General features: G+C 33.4%; 3 protein-coding genes across 3 annotated transcripts; 1 reads left to right on the top strand and 2 right to left on the bottom strand.

Moving 5' to 3' along the window:
* Positions 1 to 4324: 4324 nt before the first annotated feature.
* On the bottom strand, positions 4325 to 5964 carry LAT56 (pectate lyase P56). Its single transcript, NM_001309386.1, has 3 exons — positions 5194 to 5964; positions 4822 to 5122; positions 4325 to 4730 (listed from the first exon to the last, which is right to left on the bottom strand). Exons 1-3 carry the CDS (start codon positions 5771 to 5773, stop codon positions 4415 to 4417), a joined length of 1197 nt encoding a protein of 398 aa, NP_001296315.1. The 5' UTR covers positions 5774 to 5964; the 3' UTR covers positions 4325 to 4414.
* Positions 5965 to 14045: 8081 nt separating this feature from the next.
* On the top strand, positions 14046 to 14740 carry LOC104646280 (potassium channel KAT1-like). The gene is made up of 4 exons (XM_026030290.2): positions 14046 to 14164; positions 14253 to 14351; positions 14437 to 14469; positions 14562 to 14740. The coding sequence occupies exons 2-4, from the start codon at positions 14262 to 14264 to the stop codon at positions 14730 to 14732; spliced, it is 294 nt and encodes a 97-aa protein (XP_025886075.1). The 5' UTR covers positions 14046 to 14164; positions 14253 to 14261; the 3' UTR covers positions 14733 to 14740.
* A 1231-nt stretch (positions 14741 to 15971) lies between these two features.
* Positions 15972 to 17884, bottom strand: LAT59 (pectate lyase P59). The gene is made up of 3 exons (NM_001329977.1): positions 17484 to 17884; positions 17080 to 17409; positions 15972 to 16972 (listed from the first exon to the last, which is right to left on the bottom strand). The coding sequence occupies exons 1-3, from the start codon at positions 17681 to 17683 to the stop codon at positions 16153 to 16155; spliced, it is 1350 nt and encodes a 449-aa protein (NP_001316906.1). The 5' UTR covers positions 17684 to 17884; the 3' UTR covers positions 15972 to 16152.
* Between the last annotated feature and the right edge of the window lie 5185 nt (positions 17885 to 23069).

Raw genomic sequence — 23069 nt, 5'->3', positions numbered from 1 at the left:
TAAATCATGAAAATCCAAATGTAAAGAACTTTAGGGTATTTGGTTCAAATTGTTATGTTCATATTCCAAAATACTTTCGAACTAAACTTGACCCAAAAGCAAACAAAAAAAAGTATCTTTGTTGGCTATGCTTCTTATAAGAAAGGGTGGTGTGTGGACATTGAAACCTAGAAATTTGTCACTTTCAAAGATATGTGTTTATGTAGTTTGTGTCTTCATTATATTTGTTGATTAAAAAAATATTTGTATGGTCTTGAACAAGCACCATGTGCTTTCTATGGTAAAGCTGCTCATAATATATATTTTGTGGCTTTAAAGTTTCTGATGTAGATTCTAGTCTATTTATTAAATTAGAATCAAATGTGCATCTGATGGACTTATGATAAGTGGATGACATTTTATGATGTTTAAGGAACAAGTATGAGGTGGCATACAAAAGTAATATGGGAGCCTCCTTTCATGATTTGACAAGTCGATAGTTGGGTCCATTTTCTAAAAAAGTTCCTTCTCTCTTACTTTTTAGCTTTTTCCCATTATTTTAACTTTTCCACTTTTAGTTTTATTTTAACTATTATTTCAAATTTTTCTATTTTCCTTTATCTTTAAATAATTTTAAAGGTATAAAATTTAGCCTAATTCATCGTACTCCTAACATTTGGTAATATTTTTCTATCCTATATTAGTTATCAATATTACTAAAAATAAGTAAAAATTTATTTATCAATTAACAAATTAAACTAACATTTTTTTTATTTTCATTACCCTAGCAATTGTTATTTTTTATAGTAAAAACAAAATTTATAAAGTTGTAAAAAAAATCTTAAAGAGTAAAATAGTAAATTATCATTTTTATTAATAATTTCTTAAAGAACGTGTAAAAAAGTAAAAATAACTATTCCCTTTGTTCCAATTTGTTCCAATTTCTATGACACCTTTTATGTTTTAAGAGTCAAACAATTTAAGTTTGATCGAAAATTTGCGGATGGAATCTTTAATTTTTTTAAATGAAATTTATATATTTATAAACTGCATAAAAGGTATTATGAGTCATAATAATGGATAATTCTAATTGTTTAAAAGATCTATGAATTATTTACGGGCAAAGATAGACTTGTTTGACTCTTGAAATCCGAAATATGACATATAGAATGAGACAGTGGGAGTAATACGAAAGGAGTGTAAAACCATTTTTTTCTTCTCAATAGTTTCATATCTTTCTAATTTCGTAAACCCTTAAATGTGTCCAATATTCTCCAACAAGAAAATGTAACAGAAAGAGAATTTGTAATCTTCACAAATAATTACATAAGTTTATTTCGATTTTCATGTAATTCAAAACCAAAAATCATCCATAAACTCTTACACACACATATATATACAGACTCGCTCAATTTATATGATATATGTTTATTATTGAAATTCAAGCTTTGTAAAATTTAATTGATATTTTCATAATATTGTTTATTATTATGTTAATATGATAAGAATTGCAACTTATAGTGTTTGCTCAAAAATATAACATTCTCACTAAGTTGCAATTCAACCTAAAAAATTATTAATTGCAATTCTTATCATGTTAATAGAATTAAAAGAATATTTTATAGATTGAATTCGATAACAAAAAATAATAAATTAATGGAGAGAGTAAAATGAAAAAAATAATTAATTATATTTTGATTTTGTCGATTTACAAGTAATTTTAATTAACTATTTATTTTTGTCATAAAAATAACTCAATTGATTTGTATGAGGTTAAGAGCACAAATCTTAATTTAACTTTTTTTATAAAATCTGCAATTAATGACTTAAATCTAAATTAATATTAATATATTTATCGCTATTTGACTTTTAACAAATGTACATTATGAATTATCAAAAAAATACAGATAATAAATTACTAATAAAATATATTTAAATTTAAAATTTTAATAAGTACTCTATATAGAAAGGGGATATATAGAAGATGGGGTAGAAGAATGAGAAGAGAAAAGGAAAAGTTAACCGATATGGACTTACAAAATAAATTTTATCTATTAAAATAAAATCCCTCGTATAACTATGACATGGTGTGCCTCGAAGACCATAAAAATTTTCTTACTTGTAATAATCAAGCGGAATGTCAATGTTGAAAAGTGATCTTTTTGGTTCGATTTGAGATGATGAATTTGGGTGAAGTGAGGTGTTTTCTTGGGCTGAAAGTTAAAAAACAGATCAAGGATATTTTCTTTCTCAAAAGACATATGCAAAGATATTTTCTTTCTCAAAAGGCATATGCAAGAAAATTACTGCAGCGTTTTGACATGGGGAAGTCGAAAGAAAAATTTGTTCAAATGGAACCACATCTGATAAAAGCTGAAGGAAAGTCATTAAAAGATGCCAAAAAATTTCAACAACTTGTCGATAGTTTAATTTTATTAACCATCACATGACGAGAGATTGCTTACTCCTTTGGAATTGTTTCTATGTTTATGCAGTGTCCAAGAAGTTCACACCTTGATGCAACAAGGAGACCTCTTCGTTATGTCAAGAGCTCACTTTATCATACTATTATATATAGAAGACATGAAACTTTATACCAATGGATTTATCGACATGAATGGGATGGAGATGTGAATGATATACATTCAACTTAGGCCAGGGAAGATAACTGCATACCCTAGGGAATACAACTCCATAAGAGCGAGAAAGTACGGGGATAGAAAGAATCACACGATTCCCTATCGTGATAGAAGCATCTTTCATACTAATTTAATAAGTTATAAAATAATAGTGTATCGTCTCTCTCGGTCTTTAAGTGTTTTTCCTCTCACAACTACAAACTTTCTTTCTCTCTTTTGTCAATCAAACACCATTTTTTTTCTCTTGAACTGATAAGTTTTCATTATCTTTACAAGTTTTTTTATATTAATAATTTTTCTTAGGTTATATTAATGTTTGTCAAGAACACTTGTTGCAATAATATTTTTAGTCTTTTGATGTTCATCAAGGTTTTTGAGTGAAAAAAATATTATTCATAATTAAAAATAATAACTATGTATACATATTTGAGGTCTCTTATTAGAATTTAGGCCAATAATTTTATTGAAACTCTTTGATCAGCAAATTCATTTGTGAGATAACACTAATATATTTATTGTTGTTGAACTAGTTAGTGACAAAACTAATGGAACTCTTAATAATTCTCCATCACAATCTTCAGTTTCACCTAGAAAAAAAAATTGGAGAAGAAAAAAAACTTATTCGTTTGAATTGGAAATTGATGACAAGATGATTAATACTGCTCTGGAGTTATTGATTAAAAAAATAGTGCACCTATATTTGAAGAATATATGCAAAAAAATAGATGGAGTTGGATGGAAAGAGTCATTATACATCACACGTGTTAGTATATTTTGTGATAGTGTCCACTATAAAAAAGCATGAATGACGTTACAGGTTCACGAGTTAGAGAATTGGATTAAGGTTATCGAAAAAGATAAGAATTCTTTAGTTTTTCTACTTAGCCAAAATATATGTTAGGCGTTGATTATGTGATACCTTATTTATTATTTTTCAACTAGTATTTATCATACTTATTGAACTTTGTGATATTATTTTGTGCCTATAAAGTACTTTTTATTAGTGATTTTTTTATGTTATGCTAGATGATTATGATACTTTAAATCTAAAAATAATATTTTTTGATGAAATGAATTTTTTTGTAACATTTTATTAATATAGTGTTTGATTTCATACGCACATTCAGATATAAAAACAAACGATAATAATTCAGTATTCAGATTTGAAGACAACATCTTAATATTCAGATGTGTATTCAGATATAGACATCTGAATATAAGATATAGACACCTAACTTTTAATGCAAATCTTAATGTTCGGACATATATTCCGATTCAGCGCTCTTAATCTTAATAAAAACAAATGAAGCCTAAATTTGAATATTTCACGGCTGCTCTTAGAGTTACAAATCGTAAGCAATGCAGTAAGGGGGAGTGTTAAAAATTAGCACATCTAAATTGTTTCTTTACTGTTTACTTCTGCCCTGTTTAGTTTACTGAATAAAATAAATTAGTTCCTATATCGTAGAAATTCTACCTAGATAGTGGTATTAGTAAGTTATTAGAGTTATTTTAGGAGCTGAAGTTGTGTCATAGTTTATATAGCTGCTGTGTATTTGTTGTAAACCAGAGGCTTTAGGAATAACATTTTCTATCTCTTTTCTATTTTCATTATAATGCAAACTTCTTCTTTATCTGCTTATTTTTTGTTTTCTATATTAATTCTCAAAATTTAGTGTCAAATATTAATATATATAGGATTGGTGCAAGAGAAGAAAAGAATAATTGCTTTATATATGAGGAATATTGTTACATTAAAGTCCTGTTTGTGACCCCAATTACCAAAAAGAAAGAAGTTAACATGGGCGTCGAATCTTGCAAGACAAAGCACCAGAAAACTTAGTTAGTAATCCAACTTTAGAAGAGGGCTCTGGTTGAATCAAATTGAGATGGTCAATTTTAGAGAGTAAATTCTGGTCACCAGATGGTGTAAATGTAGCACCATTTTCGAAATCATCACCATCTGTTATCCATGTCCATTTCATCCATTCTTCAACACTTGATGTACTTTTTTCTCTATATGTCACCTCTTTCACCAACAATTTATCCTCCGCAATAAACCTATTCCCTTGGCTGATGATTGTCGCTCCACTGCTTCCTCCAATAGCGTATCTGCATCAACCATACACACACATTTAAACCATGGCGCGCTTACATCAATCATCATTCAATACTTACCAATATTATTTAAATACGTATGTACCTTTCCCAATGAGTGTAATCATTGTTCACCAGATGGAAAAATCCAAACCTGCATCTAGGCATCCTTTGATCCAATCTCTTTCCAAAGTGGTTATACGCCAATGTTATTTTCATTCCCCTGTCCTCTTCCGCATGATCGTTAGCACCAAACAACATTACCTTTTCATGATCAGTGAAGTGACAGTTGGATATCGTAATATTAGTGGAACCAGCAACAGCATCTATCAGACCATCAGTGGCACGAGACATAGAGATGTGGTCAATCCATATATCATGAGAATTGAAGATACTGATGGCATCACCTGTATGCATAATTAAATTATTTAAATTCTCTTCTCTTTTTTCAATCAATATATATAGTCATTTATATTACCTTCATCTGCGCCCCTTAGGCCAAGGTGGTCGTCAGACTCCCTTAGCAGGCCACCTGCGGTAGGTACAATATTGTGAATTCGAAGATTAGAGATAATAACATTAGATGCGCTTTGTATCTTAATTCCAGCTCCATTTGCTATGTGAACGTATTTTCCACGTCCATCAATTGTTTTATTGCTACTAACAATAAGTTCCCTGGTCAATCGGATTCTCATACTTCTGGCAAATGTGATCCACAATGGTCCTTTTTGGATCACCCCGAATCGGAGAGTTCCAGGCTTAGGATCAACAACGTCATCATCAGAATTATCTGTGACAATGTAGTATGGACCATACTTTCCTCCCATTGCATTGATACCAAAGCCCAACGCACAATCAGCCATTTTTTGGCGATCTTCAGCCCAGAAAGGGTCACATCTCCAGCACTTGTCAATTGAATTCACGGCCATACACGGGCCTCTGTATTTCTTAGTTAGTTTCCTCCTCGGAGCGTTTATTGCTGTCCCGAGTGCAGCAAATACAAAGAGAATGAGTACAATGAATAATACATTAATTTTTGTTCTATAAGAATACTCCATTATTATAATTAATAAGGTAGGTAGGTTGGTAGGTAAGTTGGGGTTATTGTTAAAATTTGCTAGGGGTGTTGATGGTAGTTGATGTAAGGTCAATCCTTTACACCACTACTACCCTTAAAAAAGTGTTGTGAGAAAAATAGGATAATTAATTATTCCTAAACAAGCAACATTATTTGTTCCTCTTTGTGCTTATTTTCATTCATACAATCACCTTATTTATATACTCATAAATGAACATGATTTTGATCCATTACTTCAAATAAGGAACGATAAAGATGGTGTGTCACAAATTCTTGCTTATATATCGTCTTCTTATAGCCTTCCAATAACAAACCACTTTTATTTATATAACCACACATATTATACATTATCAATGTATGTGTATAAGTCATTAAATAATTTTTACGTCATCAATGTATTTATATAAGTCATTATTCATAATAGCTTATTTCGTTATTTTTTCAATTTATCATATCAAACTTGTTAAAAAATGAGCTAGTGCTACGGTAGGAAAAGTTTAAAAAAAACAAATAAAATAAATAAATATTTCTTTCTTATTAATTTGTTTGTCCTACTTTCCTTCTTAATCCGTATATAAAGATTGTTCGTTTTCAATTTTGACATATGACTAAAAGACTATCAAAAAAAGATGGACAAAGGCAATGAAATGCATTACTTTTTGGTCAAAATCGACAGAAAAGAAATGCACTCTAGTCTGTCGCTTTGGTCCTCGACACTTTTCGAAGGATTGCATCACTTTTTATCTTCTTTTTTAAAGAAAACTCTAAAATGCAAAAAAGTGACAGTATGTCACTTTTTTTTAAAAAAATATATGCAAAAAGCGATGGACAATGCAACACAGTCCATCACTTCTTCTTTTTTTTTTGTAGAAAAATATTGAAAAAAATGATATAGTTGAGTCTGTTGCTTTTGTCCTCGAAACTTTGTAAAAAGCAACAGACTCCACAGTTTTGATGGGTCTTTTTTGTGAAGAAAATTATCAGTTGTCCCTATAGAACGATGGAGTGTGTGGTTTTTCTCTTTTTATTTTTTTAAAATACAGAAAAGAGACGGACAAGGAAACACATTCCCTTTCTTTTTCTTTTTTTTAAAAATGTAGAAAAGCGACGGAAAAAATGTCGCAGTTCATCGCTTTTTTGGAATTTTTTTTTAAAATGCAGAAAAGTGACAAACTAGAGGACTATGTCTTTTGCTTTTTCTATTACTTTTTTTTAAGATAAAAAACATAAAAGCGATGGACAAAATCATCATGTCCATTGCTTTTCTACAATATTTTTGACAACATAAATTGTTTGTTTCTGTTGTCCACATGCAATTGAATTCAACTCATTCATATATATCAAACAAAAAATATAATAAACAAAATATATAATAACAAACTTAATTGAACTTTATAAAACACATACATCACATTTTAAAGACTTATAGTGTCTTTTAAAATTAGTTCAAAAGTCTAAAATGCTCATAAATTAAAGGAACACAAGCTAAGGAGTGGACTCTATATGTATTCATCCTCATCACTGTCATCAGTGTCCTTGGTAGGGAATGAAGAAGCAGACCGACGAGCAAAGGTTGAACACTTATTTTTTGATCAATTTGTTGAACGGTGTTATTCTTCCTTTTTTGATCAACAATTCCTTTTTTGCTTAGACTATGCCAGTGCTTGTGGAAATTTCGCTACTTAATCCAACATAGCAGCTAGTCAATTTGCCTTTGCTTGCCGTGACAATTCAATAACTTCTAGACCTGACTGAAGTCATTGTACATCATCTAGAGAGCCAAAACAATAGATTCTTCCCTTGTGCGTCCCGCTACCATTATTTCAGTCCAATTAGAGTGGATATTTTAGGTGTGATCTGGATTGGATTTTCCATTTTCTCATGCACGTACCATTGATACTCTCCCTACATATTAAAAATAAAAATTAGCATCAAAACAAAAGTTTGTTCAGTCATTTACTCCACCCACATCTTGAAAATCTGCGGTTCAAGGGGAATGCGACCCAACTCTATTTCCTATAAATAGAAGTAAAATTTTATACGATATTAATCAAATAATACTTAATCAACTAACTATTTACTTTAAAATTTTAGATTAGAACTTATAATCTTTCTTATAGTTGTTCCAACGCTCTTTAAACTTCTGATGTGTAACGAGCCACCCTTAAGATTATTACTAACTTTTTTGGCTTGTTCAGACAATGCCTTGAATTCATCCGTGTTTCAATACTGGTGCAATTGCTCAAAATATGAGGTAACATCCAAATCCCACACTTATCATTATACTAGGATTTGTTTAGCCAACTAGAAAGTCTAGCGAATGTCTTTCTCTCAAATGTGATTGCACTTATCATATTGTATTAGGGCTCCCAAGCACAAATAGTTTAAAAAATTAATAGCCTTAGATAATTAATAAAGTAAAGCACACTAAAGTATTAAACTTCACTAAAAATATATATAACTGAACATATATATACCTTAAATTCACTAAACATCACCTGAAATATATTGTTTGGGACCTCGCCCTATGTCACAGCCCAAAATAATGGACGTTATGACATTTTTCTTTTCCCACCAAGACAAGACATCCTCAACCCAAGAAAATGAGTGAAATACGGAAAAAAGTAAATATGAGAACAAGATAAAGAGAAAAACGTACTTTTCTAATAACCCCCCCCCCCCAAAAAATTTGTTTGGCACGCGTACACGCAACTAATGAAATTATCAATTTCAAAAGATAAATACAAGTCGCGGTGTTTGTCTTTTAAATAAAACAAAGCTTAATGAATAGGAAAAGAGGGGCCCACCTTGATGACAAGCAGGTACCTCTAAAATCCTTCAATGAGCCTCGATGTCAGGAGAAGAAGAACAAAAAGATTACGTGTTTCTGGGCTTAGAACCTACAAAAGTGTAAAAGCGAGGGTGAGTACGAACAACACGGTACCCAGAAAACAACCTACTAGAAAACAACTAGCTAGAAATCCAATACCCCTTACACTCCAATGGAACCTCCTCAACCTACAACCTGCACAAAATCGGGATAACTTAGAAATTCTACAATACACGACTCATAAGACCCAATATTCACAGTTCAATCTTCACAATCCAACTATTAACAAATCAAATAAGTCAATCTCAATGTCAAATAGTTTAGCTACATGTAATAAGTACACCAATCACAATTAACAAGTAATTGAGTCATGTATAAGCATCAAATGCATTAAGTCACACTGATCAATCCTTACTGAAACCATTTCCCATCGAACAATATCACTAGGAGAAACCATTTCATCGGTTTTATTTATATTACTAGACAGAACCATTTTCCATTGGCTTTATATCAAATTACTAGCTAAAATTATTTTCCATATTCTTTTATAAACACTAATTAGAAATAAACTTGACATCACAACACTCGTCGATAAAGACCTCGATATCATAAAACTCACCGACAAAGACTTCAACATCATAACATATTGCACGCTTCATCACGGTGTTCACAATCACTACATACAAGCAATATAAGACTGCACGCAAGAGACAAGAATACTTATGAAGATATCAAGTAGTTGTTGATACAAGGTAAGTGAAATAATGAACTATTGATGCAAATATTTGATGATTAAGTGATCAATCAAATTCACAAGGTACTGGCCGTAGTAGGGAAATCAGAAGAATGGGAATGGGATAAGGCCTGGTGGATGATAACAAGCTATATAAAATTTACTATTAAATCTTTCTGGGAGGAATTAAGAAGGAGATGTTCACATCAGTAGGAGATGAAATTTATTTGGCCAAAGGGAATTCCATTAAAAATCTCATTTTTCATGTGGAGAGTCCGGAGGAAGAGAATTCCCAGTCGAAAAGTGTCTGTGAAAATCAAGGTGGAAAGTGAAGTGAAATGTTGTTGCAATAGTTATCATCAAGAAACTTTTGAACATCTTTTTGTTCAATGTCCAGATGCTTTAAAACTATGGCAGATGATTATTGGGGCATCTGGTATTAAATGCATAATGACGCGTAAAATGAATAAGTGAAACTAGATCCCAACGACCTTGTGTTAGAGTTTGTAATGAGGTTTCTTGACATGTAATGTTGTCCCGATTCTTGTTTGAAGGAGTTTTGTGAGTCAACGTCAAGATACAATATAGACTCCATAATTGAAAGACCCTTTTTAATGTTGGTTAAGGGTTGCAAGGGAAAGTGCAAAGCCAAGGAAGGCCAAGGCTTGCCCAAGCTTGGACAAACACTGTCCCAAGTCCACGGACCACTTCATGGCCAGTGGCCGTGAAGGTCACTTGGTGGTATGGGAGGCAAGGCACTTTGCCCAAGCTACTATTCAAACTTCATGGACCACTTCACAGTCACTGGTCTTGACCACGACCCATAGAAGTGTCTGTGAAGATTCCTTAGCATCTTAGTTTTATAAAGTAAAAGAGGGCACACTGCCTAGGGACCACGGGCATTACCACGCGCCGTGGTCCCCCTTCATGAGCCGTGAAGTTGGGTGTGGTCCCTGACGGGCTGCCCAAATTTAGGAGTTTTAAGTAATTTTGTTTTAGTTAATTATTAAGTGGTGTTGATTTTAAATATTTTATATAATTAATATAAATAGTTTTAAGTCTTAAAACACTTCATTAACTTCATTATTTTCAAATACCCAAATCAAAACCCCAAAAGTTCTTCTCTTAAAATTTCTCTCTCTAAACTCAAGGAAGAAGAAAGAAACCATTGAAGCTTGGGTTTGGTGATTTCAAGGTGTTTCATATTGGGAAATCAATATCAAGGTATGATAGTTTTGATTCTTGGTAGCTATCACCTAAGAAGCCCTCAAAACTCTCTTTTCAAAGATGAAATTTACCCAAAATTCTAGGGTTTCTCTCAAATAATAGGTTCTTTCATAAAACGATTTCAACTGCTTAAATGAACTTATCGTATGATTAATTTGTTGTTTTAAGGTGAATGATTGAAGAAATTCCCCATGAACCCATGATTTCCCGCAAGACTTATTTTCGTGAATGTTGGCTTGAATGAATGATGATTGGGTGAATACTCTAATTGAATTTATGATGTTTTAGTTATTGAATTGAGTTAATATTCATGTTTATTATTTCAATTGTTGTGTGTGGTGATGATTTGGAAGTATGACCCTTGGAAGGGTAAGTTATGATTCAATTACATGTTAAAGTAGAATTATGCTTGAACTATTGATCCACTTGAAAGGTGGAAGTGTTTACATATTAATTGTGTATATTGTGATCATGATCTTGAAAGACAAAGTATAAATGGGTAATATATGAATATGATGAGGATTATATGTGTGTGATTACTATGAATGTGCTATGATTATTATTAGAAAGCAATTTCATAAATGTTGTTGGTAATGTAAAAGGCTATTCTCACGTATACACACATTCTTGAATGAATGAAGTTTCTCAGATTATGGTAATGAAGATATGTTAATTCAGAGGCCATTCTCAATTGTACACTAATGAATGAATGTGGGGTTTGAGATTGATGCTCACCCGTGAGTTGGGGCAGAATGTCTAGTAACAATCTCTTTTCCTTTAATGATGAACTAAAGAAATTATATACCATATGGCAATGTAGGCTAAGAACCGAGAGGGTATTGAATGAGATAGATACTCATCCATGAGTAGAGAGCAATCTCTTGGGGTGGATACCCATATGTGAGTTAAGGCGGGGTATCTAGTAGCAACCTTTTTATCCCATAACCATGTGCTCGCATAGGATAGCTAGTGGATCTACTTACCGATCGACGTAACGCAAGTTGATCAACTTTTACGATGTAGAGTTTTATGACATTGGATTCCATGACCTATCTCTCATGGTCTATGTAAGTTATACGCTTATTCCCATCATGTGAGATATTCATTATGGTTTCTTGAGAAGATCTATGAAGCGTGGTGGTATTATGGGATGTCATCCATGCATTGCATGAGTATGTATTAAGAGGGCTAGAGTGAGTTCTCTAAGGTCTTACTGACCTATATATGAATGTGTCCTTAATCAACAATGAATTTTGACTTATATGCTTAATGAAATCATGTATGTCTTATTTGGATTGTATTATGAGTTATTCCATTGTCTTGACTTAATGAACATGTATGTGCCTAGTCAATGGTGGATTCAAGAAAGTACTTAGTGTGGGTAGTATTATGGGTGGGAGATTACTTATGCATTGAAAAAGCATGACTTAAGGTCATCTTAGATGATGGTCCTAATATGATGATGTGACTTATGTAAAATTTATGTTTCTTATGATTGAGTATTGTGTAAAGATGGAAAAGTCGAATGGTAAGTTCACTTTAGGTAGCCTTTAAGTGGTACTTCGTGTGGATAGTGGTATGAGACACTATTCATACATTGCACAAAGTATAGTTTGGGGGTTACTTGAGATGAAGACTTTAATGTGATAATATGACTTATGGGTTTATATGTTGATTATGTTCAAGTGTGAAAATATGACTTGTATGTTGGTTATGTTTGTATACTGTTCCTATTATGCTTATATTCACGATGTTTTATGAAAATGGCATATGCGTGGATTTCAAACAAAATGTATGTTTCAAGCATGTTTTTGCATAGCTATCATACTTATTGCTTAATTGTGCTAACCCATATTTCTCTTATTTTACTACAAGTTTAGGTTCCGGACTTTTAGTGCTTTTTCTCTAGTCAAAGCTTGAACTTGAGTTTCTTCCAAGTCAAAAAAGGTATGTCCTCATAGATCAAGGACAAGTGCTTAGATGTTCATTTCCTTTCATTTGTAGTAGACTATGTTTAGACATGTTGAGGCTTTCGATTGTAAATGGTGGTGACCCTATCTTTTGTTTTCAATGTCTTGTTTAAATAGTCATGTGAGATGGTAGACTTCCATTGCATCTTTAAATGAACTTTTGCATTGTATGGTTTTAAATAGATAATTTTAATTTCATACCATTTTTCTTATAATCGAATGTTATGAATGCTATGAGGCTTGTATGAGACCCTTCGGGATCAAGTACATTGCGCCATGTCTAAAGGGTGCTCTTGGGGCATGACAAAATCTTACGGTGTTCAGCTGAAATAAATGTGTGATATTTGGTGGAAGTTTGAATGTGCTTCTTAACTTAAACCTTTGACTCTTCATGTGCCTATTTTTATTGGGTGGAATTTTGAAAAAGAAGGAACAAAATAAGTAATGGAGGCAGAATGTATTTTATCTATATGGGGGGGGGGGGGTAACTTGGTTATGTGAGTTAAGTATTTGTACCATTGGTTAGCTGATATTCCTGATGATTGGCCTTTAATGATCATGTTCTTTGAAAATTACAGACTAGTGATATCTTGTAAAGTGGTGAGACAGACATGTCCTGTACTGAGCTTCAAATATAATAGGGATGGAGGATTGGATGCTTTGACTGGCAACTCTTCTAGTGCATTCTGTATCAGAGCTGTTGAGGGAAAATCTGTATATGCAGAAACAAAAAATATTAGGAAGGAATCAGTGTTGATGGAAGAAATGGAAGCCCTAATGTTTGGGGCAGAGTATTGCTGCACTCACAATGTAATGCTTGTTGTTTTAGAAAGAGATTCTTTGATATGTAAAAGGGTACTTAATGGAGTGTGGGAAACTCCATGAAATATTGCAGTTGTTGCAAAATACTTGAAAAAAACATGTGTCTTAGGCCTCCGAATTTAAGGGCCTCATTTTTAAGAATAATAAGTTATAAGTTATTATTTCTTAAAAATTATTAAATACTATTTGTAGAAAAGTAAATTTTTCATGAAAAACTGAAGGAACTATTAGATGAAATTTGACATACTTAGATCATTATATTTCATGAAAAGTAATTTAAAATAAGAAAGATTATATTATTAACGGAAAAGGGCCTAAAATACCCTCGAAGTAATGAAAATGGTACACAATTGCCCTCCATCCGCCTATTGGCCCCCAAATACCCTTCACATCCACCTTTGGGTCCAAATTAACCCCTTCATTAACAGATCAAAATTAAAAATAATTAAATAATAATTTTTAATGACGTGGCACTCAACCATTGGTTGTAATTTAATTATTTAAAATAATTTTAAACCCACCCATTACCCACCCATTTTAACTAAACCCACCCATTACTTTCCCATTCATTTTTCCCTTATTACCCTTCTCTCTCCCTCCCCCCCACCCCCAAATCCTAAAATATGAAGGGAACAGAAAAGAAAAATGTAAAAGGAAAAGCAATATTACTGGTTTATCAAATGGCCTGACTAAAGCCATTAGAACAAGCATTGCACACCATCTGTTTTTTCCTATAGTTCAAAATGTTCATTTGTTCCAAGGTGTTTCCCGAACCTCCTTTTCCAACTGGTAATTTTCTCCCCTTCCCTCGCCGTCTCTTTTGTTCTCTCGATCACTCTTGCATTGGTTTTAACAGTGTGATACTTTGATTTCTAAGGTTCCTGAAATGGAAGCTGAATACTTCCCTCCGAAGCAAGACGTAATTTTGCAGAATGAGGCACCAACTGATCTGTATATAATAGTTTCAGGAGCAGTGGTAAGTCAGTTTATAGATTTTGTGTATACTATTAAAGCTGTGTTTGTCATGTTGTTAATCAGTATGTTATATGTTATTGTTGCAGGAATTTATAGCACAGATTGAAGGGCTAGAGCAAGTATGTATATTACTACATAGTAACTATTATTATTAAGTGTCAACTTTAGGATATATAACTAAATCTCTCTTCTCAATCATGTTCCCAAACAGACAATTGGAAAAGCTGTTGCAGGAGAAATATTTGGAGAAATAGGTGTTTTATGTGGGAGACCGCAGCCATTTGCTGTTCGAACAACCGAGATTTTTCAGATTCTAAGGCTAAACAGGACATCATTGATGAACATTCTTCGAGCAAATCCAGAAGATGAACGATTATTATGAACAATCTATTGATGGTAAGTAAACCAGATTATGTACTGGTAAATTATCCACTGTTGTTATTTTAAATAATTAAAATGAGTGGGTTTAGTTAAAATGGGTGGGTAATGGGTGGGTTTAAAATTATTTTAAATAATTAAATTACAACCAATGGTTGAGTGCCACGTCATTAAAAATTATTATTTAATTATTTTTAATTTTAGTCTGTTAATGAAGGGGTAAATTTGGACCCAAAGGTGGATGTAAAGGGTATTTGGGGGCCAATAGGTGGATGGAGGGTAATTGTGTACCATTTTCAATACTTCGAGGTATTTTAGGCCCTTTTCCGTATTATTAATTGAAAACTAGAAAAAATCAATTATATACAAGTTATTAAAAAATTCAAGTTTAAGATCTTGTTTGATTTTTGTTTTAGGACATTAATATGTTTGAGCTGCTTCTACTTAAAGAGGGTGTTAGCAGACAATGGAGCCTTAGTCGAAAATATTTACAGAGGAGGCAATCAAGTCAGCAAATTTTTGTACTAACATAATTTTTAATTTTGCAGGTCCAATGGTGGAAAAAATCAATTCTTTGAGAGAGATATTAAGTTAAGGAAGGCATTGTTAGAACTCTAAAAATTTGACTTACCATATATAAGAATAAAGAAGAGTCAAAATAATATGGATCTACAGCAAGCAACAAAAGACCAAGAACAACAACCAATAATCCAATAAATTAAATTGAAGGGCAAGGCGGCAGATAGTCTATGATAAAGGGATTGTTAGCTGAAGTCGACATCTCCGATATGACATGATTAGATTCCAGATCAAATTTCTTTGACAGTGGTATTAGTTCCTCTGGAGCTCAACATGTTAAGAATGAAGAAATGGAAACTTAACTATTTTATTTTTCTAGTCAATCAATGGGCTTGACCCAATCCATGTAAATATGTTTTTAAATATTTCTTGCATCATTTTATTTGTATATGTGGTATGTTTTTCGACGAAGGATATCCAATACATGTGCCTACGCCCCTGATAATATGATCGTTATATATTTATTGATTCAATATGATACAGCACGTTCAAATAAATAAAATCATAATTAAAATGTAATGCAATTATATTTAATAAATGTGGAGAGTTGTTAAAATCAGAATTAACAATTAATGGTACTATTATGAGTTTTGGCATGCTACATGTTGCAGCAATTCTCAAATAGAGAGTTTAGATCGATCATATTAAATGAAGAGATAAATATATAAAGAGCTATCTGTTGTTATTTGAAACTAATTGTTTGAAGGTACATAGAAAAATAATGTACAAAGTTAAGGCTTCATTGAGGAGAAAAAGAAAAACGAAGGGTTATAATTTAGTGAGAGGAAAAAATGAATTTTCAGTTGGTGATCTGATACAAAAAAAGAAGAGCTCGAATTAGTGATCTAACAAGGTTTTCCTGGTTTGCAGCCAAGTACACCTGCAAATCTAGTCATCCAAGTGACATCTTCTGCTGGAGCTGCTGATATTCCATCATAAAGATCTTTGTGTTTGCTTGACCATTCTGGATCTCCTGATTCAGTGAAGTATGCACCATTCATGAATAGATTTCCTTCTGATCTCCATGTCCATTGCATCCAAACTGATTCTGGATTGTACTCCCTTTTTGTTACCTGTTTCTTGAAGATGTCTGGTGGTGCTATAAAACGATTACCCTGTGTAATGATAGTAGGATGCATGCTACCACCAATGGCATACATATTCCAATGAGTATAATCATTGTTAACAACATGTATATATCCCCATCGACATCTTGGCATTCTTTGTATCAATCTCTTTCCAAAATGATTGAAAGCTAATGTTATTTGCATAACTTGATCAATCGAAGAACTATCACTTGCACCAAACAACATCACCTCGTTGTGATCAGTGAAATGTCCATTTGATATAGTGATACCTGTTGATCCTTCTACAGCATCTATCAAACCATCATAACAACGTTGCATAGACACATGATCAATCCATATATTTGATGCACCGAAGATTGAAATACCATCTCCATCACTCTTTGTACGTATACCAATATGGTCAACAGCATCCCGAACCATTCCACCATTACCCTCAACGATGTCATGAATGTGAAGTCCGTGGATGATCACATTCTTGATGTACTGGAGGGTTATACCAGCACCTTTAGTAATGTGAACATTAACACCACGAGCATCTATCGTCTTGTCACTCTGCATGATCATCTCCTGGTGCAACCTATTCATGAAACATTATATATATATATATATATATATATGAGCATTGAATTCTATTTGCATTGCATTGCATTGCATATATATATATAGAGAAACGTACGTACTTACCTAATGTTCATACCCCTTTTAAATATGATCCACAATGGCTCCTTTTGGATAACAGCATGACGAAGAGTTCCGGGTTTTGGATCATTATAATCATCAGAATTATCTGTGACAACATAGAATTCACCGTCTTTGCCACCAATGGCCTTAGATCCAAATCCCATTGCACAATCTGCTAATTTTTTCCTATTGTCTGCCCAATTAGGATCACATCTCCAACACTTATCAATTGGATTTGTGACCATGCATGGTCCAGTGTACTTTTTTGTCCCTAGACCCCTCCTTGTGCTATTATTATGTGTACCTTTTACTTTCTTTAATTCCTTCATCGTGCTGCAATACAAACCATAACGTGAATACATAAAGACAAACATGAAAAATGAAGAATAAATAAAGTTATAACTTACTCCCGAAGTTTTTGGTTAAATGCAAGCGTGACATTTTCAGGATGTGGTTCATAAATTTTACGGGCATACTCCTTTGCTTCTTCGGCTCTTCTCCTCCACACCTCGTCGTAGTGACCAATATGAGCCATAAGACTTGGTATTATTGTAGCAAAAGTGATACATAGAAACAGGAAGCTATACTTTATCTTAGGACCTCCCATCTCTATTTTTTTTCCTTTTTTTTAAAACAATTTTTTATATTGATATTTTATTTTTTTTCGTTTTCTTTAAACCTTCCTGTTGTTGTTACCAAGGTCAAGGGTCGAACCTTTTAACTCTCTAGGGGTTCTGGCCCTTTATTGACCGGTCGTGACAACAAGAAGTTTTATTTCGAAGTTAGGGCTCGGTCTCAATGAGACAACAAGTATGAAAGGTTTTTTTTTTTTTTTTTTTTTTTTTTAGCACTTTGTGAAATGTTGTTTAAATACTATTACTTGTGATTAACACTCAACACATAATTTCTAAACATGCGCACAGTCACTTGTTTTGAAACTAAATGTCCATCACAATTTCATTCCATAGCTCTTTGCTGCAAAGGCATTGAGAATATTTCGCCAAAATTGAAATAGTCAAAACATTTAATAATCAAGAGAATGGAGGAAAAATAATACAACTCACAAGGGTTAATTAAGTGGATGAGAAGTTACCATAATCATTTTTAGTTATAAGACACTAGTAAATTTAGCCCAAATTTTTAAGATGATTTTATTAATTTTCAATTATAAATAAATTAGATAACAAATACTTACATTTATAATTTTAACTTCATTCATGGAAAATCGATCTTATCAAAAAACAAAAAAAAATCTTAAATTAGTACTCCCTCCATTTAAAAAAGAATGATCTAGTTTGACTTGAAAGTTGAAACAAAGTTTAAGAAAAGAAAGAAATTTTTTAATCTTGTGGTTCTAAAATAAAGTTATGTCAAATGTATCAAAATGTCATTTAATCTTGTGATCTTAAACATGCCTTGTGGAGAATTAAAGTTAAAGTTAAAGTATTGTCAAAAAAGGAAAAAAGTTATTTTTTTTAAACATACTAAAAAGGAATTAGGATAATTCTTTCTAAAAGGGAGGGAGTTGTTGGGAAAACGCGGACGAGCACAAAAATATATATGGTAAAAGTAATGGAAATAAAATGGAAAAATAACGACACCAATAATTTTACGTGGAAATCCTTCTGAATAAGGGAAAAAACCACGGGCCAAGAGGAGCAATTGATATTACTATAGTAAGGAATTTTTACACCGTGTAGTCACGGATATAATACTCAAAGTGACTACTACACGCTCAAAAGGAACAACACTCTTTTGGTTTCCGTCTTACTAAAATATCGCTCACACTCTATTTTTCTTCACAGACTATTTTCTTGTATAGTCTATGCAATACATCACTTTACTCTCAAAATGATTTTTCTCTCAAACTTGGTGTGTTCTACAAATGAGCAAAAATGCTCTATTTATAGAATAATAAAACCATGCCTATGTCACTAATGACATATGTAAATATAGCAAAGTCAAGAATTGTTGCAAATCTTACCAATTTGGCAACCACCAAATCTTTTATTTTCAACTCCAATTACTATTCCTTTTTAACAATTGCTTGTACCAATTGAATAGCTAAAATTGACTAAAAATGGGATGGATTCAACAAATCTCCCCCTCCAGTCCCATTTACTGGAAGAAGGTATTTAAACTTCTTTAGAGAGAGCTCATACCCACAAGTTCTTTGCATAACTCGAACTTGTCTTTCGGTATCATCTTGGTCAGCATATCTGCAGGATTTTCACTTGTGTGAATCTTTTTGACGTGAAATGATTCATTCTGCACTTTCTCACGAATCCAATGATATATGATGTCGATGTGTTTTTTTACATGGTACATGGAGTTTTTGCTCAAGTCTATTGCACTCTGGCAGTCACAATAGACAATATACTCTATCTGATTCAAACCAAGCTCTTGAAGAAATCTCTTTAGCCATATCATCTCCTTGCCAGCTTCAGTAGCCGCGATATACTCAGCTTCAGTTGTAGATAGTGCAACACACTTCTGCAACTTTGACTGTCATGATATAGCTCCCCTTGAAAAAGTAAACAAATATCCAGTAGTGGAATTTTTGTTATCAAGGTCACCTGCCATATCAGAATCTGTATAGCCTTTCAAGATTGGATTTGATGCTCCAAAACACAAGCATTCATCTGAGCTTCTTCTAAGATACCTGAGTATCCACTTCATAGCTTCCCAATGCTCTTTTCCCGGATTTTCGAGAAATCTACTAACAACACCAACTACGTGAGCAATATCAGGTCTAGTGCACACCATTGCATACATTAGACTTCCGACGACGGAGGAATATGGAACTTTGGCCATGTTGTCTTTTTCCTCCCTAGCTGTAGGGCATATCTTCTTACTCAACTTCATATGACCAGCAAGAGGTATACTAACAGGATTAACATTCTTCATATTGGAGCGCTCCAGTACGCATTCAATGTACTTCTTCTGGGACAAATAAATCTTCCTTATATCTCTAAGACGATTAATTCTCATGCCCAAAATTTGTTTGGCATGACCCAAGTATTTCATATAAAAAGACTTACACAACTCTTTCTTCAGCTCGTCAATTTTGGAAGTATTCTTGCCCACAATCAACATATCATCGACATACAACAAAATGATGATAAAATCTCTGTCAGAAATTTTTTATACAATACGCAATGATCTGAAGAAGTCTTCTTATAGTCTTGCTCTCCCATAACAGATTCAAACTTTTTGTACCATTGTCGGGAGCTTGTTTTAGGCCATAAAGACTCTTTTTGAGTTTGCATACAAAATTTTCTTTACCATCTACTTTGAAGCCCTCAGGTTGTTCCATATAAATCTCTTCTTCTAGGTTACCGTGAAGGAAAGCCATCTTCACATCCATCTGCTCAATCTCTAAATTAAGACTAGCAGCCAAACCTAGAACTGTCCTAATCAAGGACATTTTCACAATAGGAGAAAATATTTCGTCAAAGTCAATACCTTTCCTTTGACCGAATCCCTTAACAACCAATCTAGCTTTGTACCTGGGCTTCAAGTTGTGTTCTTCAACTTTAACTTTGAACACCACTTGTTCTTCAAAGCTCTCATGCCCTTGGGCAATTTTACCAACTCATAAGTGTGGTTCTTATGCAAAGACTTCATCTCGTCTTGCATGGCTTCAATCCATTGATTCTTGTGCTCATATTCCATGGCCTCCTCATAACATTCAGGTTCTCCCCCATCACTGAGTAACACATACTCATTTGGGGAATAACGGGAGAAAGGAAACCGCTGTCTTGTGGACCTCCGAAGCAGAATATTTGATTCGTCCACAACTTCATGAGAAACAGGATCATCAATAACAATATCATTGTTATTATCAACATCAACATGTTGATTCGATACATGGTTCTGGGCATCACCATGATTATCAAATCCAACAACATCATGCACACTTGCGTGAGGAACTTCATCATGATGAACTATACCATCAAAACTTGAAGATTCTACCTTCTTCGCTTTGTCAATATCTTCAATTGTTTGATTCTCAATGAAAATAATATCACGGCTTCTCACAAGTTTCTTTTCAATTGGATCATATAGCCTGTAACCAAATTCATCTAGGCCATATCAAATGAAGATACATTGCCTTGTCTTGGCATGTAACTTTGACCTCTCATCTTTCGGAGCATGTACAAAAGCTTTGCAACCAAATACTCTCAAATGGTCGTAGGAAACATCCTTTCCATACCAAACACTATTTGGCATCACTTTGCAAAGCAACAGTAGTAGATAGATTAATAACATGTGCAACGGTCAATAAAGCCTCACCCCAAAAAGAGTTTGGCAACTTTGCTTCAGAAAGCAAACAGGTCTTGTTCATCCTCTCAGCCAAACCATTAAGCTGAGGAGTCTTAGGAGGAGTCTTATGGTGTCTAATACCTTGATACTTGCAGTATTCGTCAAATGATCCACAATATTCACCACCATTATCAGTACGAATACATTTCACTTTCTTTCCAGTTTCTCTTTCAACTGAAGCCTGAAACGGCTTAAAGACACCTAACACTTGGTCTTTAGTCTTCAAGACATAGACCTAAAGTTTCTCGAGCAATCATCAATGAAAGTGATAAAGTAAAGTGCACCACCTTATGTCTTTGTCTTCATTGGACCACATAAATCAGAGTGCACTAACTCAAGCAACTCTGTCTTTCTCGAAGGAGGGTAGGACTTAAAGGAAACTCTATTTTGTTTACCAGTCAAGTAGTGTTCACATTTTTCTAATTTAGCACTTTGGAACTTTGATAATAATTTCTTCTTGGCTAGAACATTAAGTCCTTTGTCGCTAATGTGGCTAAGTCTCTTGTGCCATAATGTTGAAGAGCTATCGCTTCAACCGTATTCACCATATCAACACAAGTAGAGGCCGTAGTCTAGTATAGACCACGACGTTTGTTACCATGAGCCACAACCAAGGAACCCTTAATGAGCTTCCATTTTCCATCACTATTGGTACTAACATATTTTTCATCATCTAAAACACCAACAGAAATCAGGTGCAGACGAACATAAGGAGCATGTTTCACATTGTTCAAAACTAGTTTAGTTTCAACACTAATTTCCAAACAAATTGTACCAATACCAACCACCCTAGAAACAGTCTCATTACACCATACTCAAGGTTCCAAAATCACCAGGAGTGTAGGAAAAGAAAAAATCCTTCCTTGATGTCACATGAGATGCGGCACCAGTGTCCACAACCCAGCTTGACTCATCACAAGCAATATTTATCATGTTTGCATCAAGAATGGTAACAAGATCTTCGGTGGTGATGGTGGCTAGGCAGTTTTCATTGCCATCTTCTTTAGTGTCCTTTTTGTTTTTGTTCTCCCTCTTCAACTTCCTACAGAACTTCTTTGTGTGCCCTTTCATGCCACAATGATAGCACTCAATATCCTTAAGTCTGCCTTTGGATTTGCTCCTATTTTGTTCTCTATAGTGAGAACCACGAGTTTTATTTCTCCCCCTGGGGCCAGTTATCAGGACATCCAACGAAGAGGAACTTTGAGTTTTTCTTCTCATCTCTTCGTTCAAGACACTACTCTTGGTGGATTCCATAGTGATCACACCATCCGGAGCAGAATTTGACAATGACGTTCTAAATGTTTCACATAAATCTGGTAGGGATCCAAGTAGAAGCAAGACTTGAATTTCTTCATCAAATTTGATGCCCATAGCAGATAATTGATTCATAATCCCCTGAAAATTATTCAGACGGTCTGTCACCGGAGAACCATCATGATATTTCAAACTCAACATCTGCTTTATTAAGAACATTTTGTTGTTGCCAGTCTTTGGAGCATATAAACTTTCAAGATGCCCCCATAGGGTTCGAGCATGTATTTCCCCAGAAATATGGTTCAACACATTATCATCGACCCATTGCCTAATGAATCCACAAGCCTGTTTATGCAACAGGTTCCACTATTCATCTGTTTTATTATCAGACTTTACAGTGGTAAATACTG

The sequence above is a fragment of the Solanum lycopersicum genome, chromosome 3 (assembly GCF_036512215.1).
Source record: "Solanum lycopersicum chromosome 3, SLM_r2.1".
NCBI lineage: Eukaryota > Viridiplantae > Streptophyta > Magnoliopsida > Solanales > Solanaceae > Solanum > Solanum lycopersicum.
This window is presented reverse-complemented; position numbering and strand designations above follow the sequence as displayed.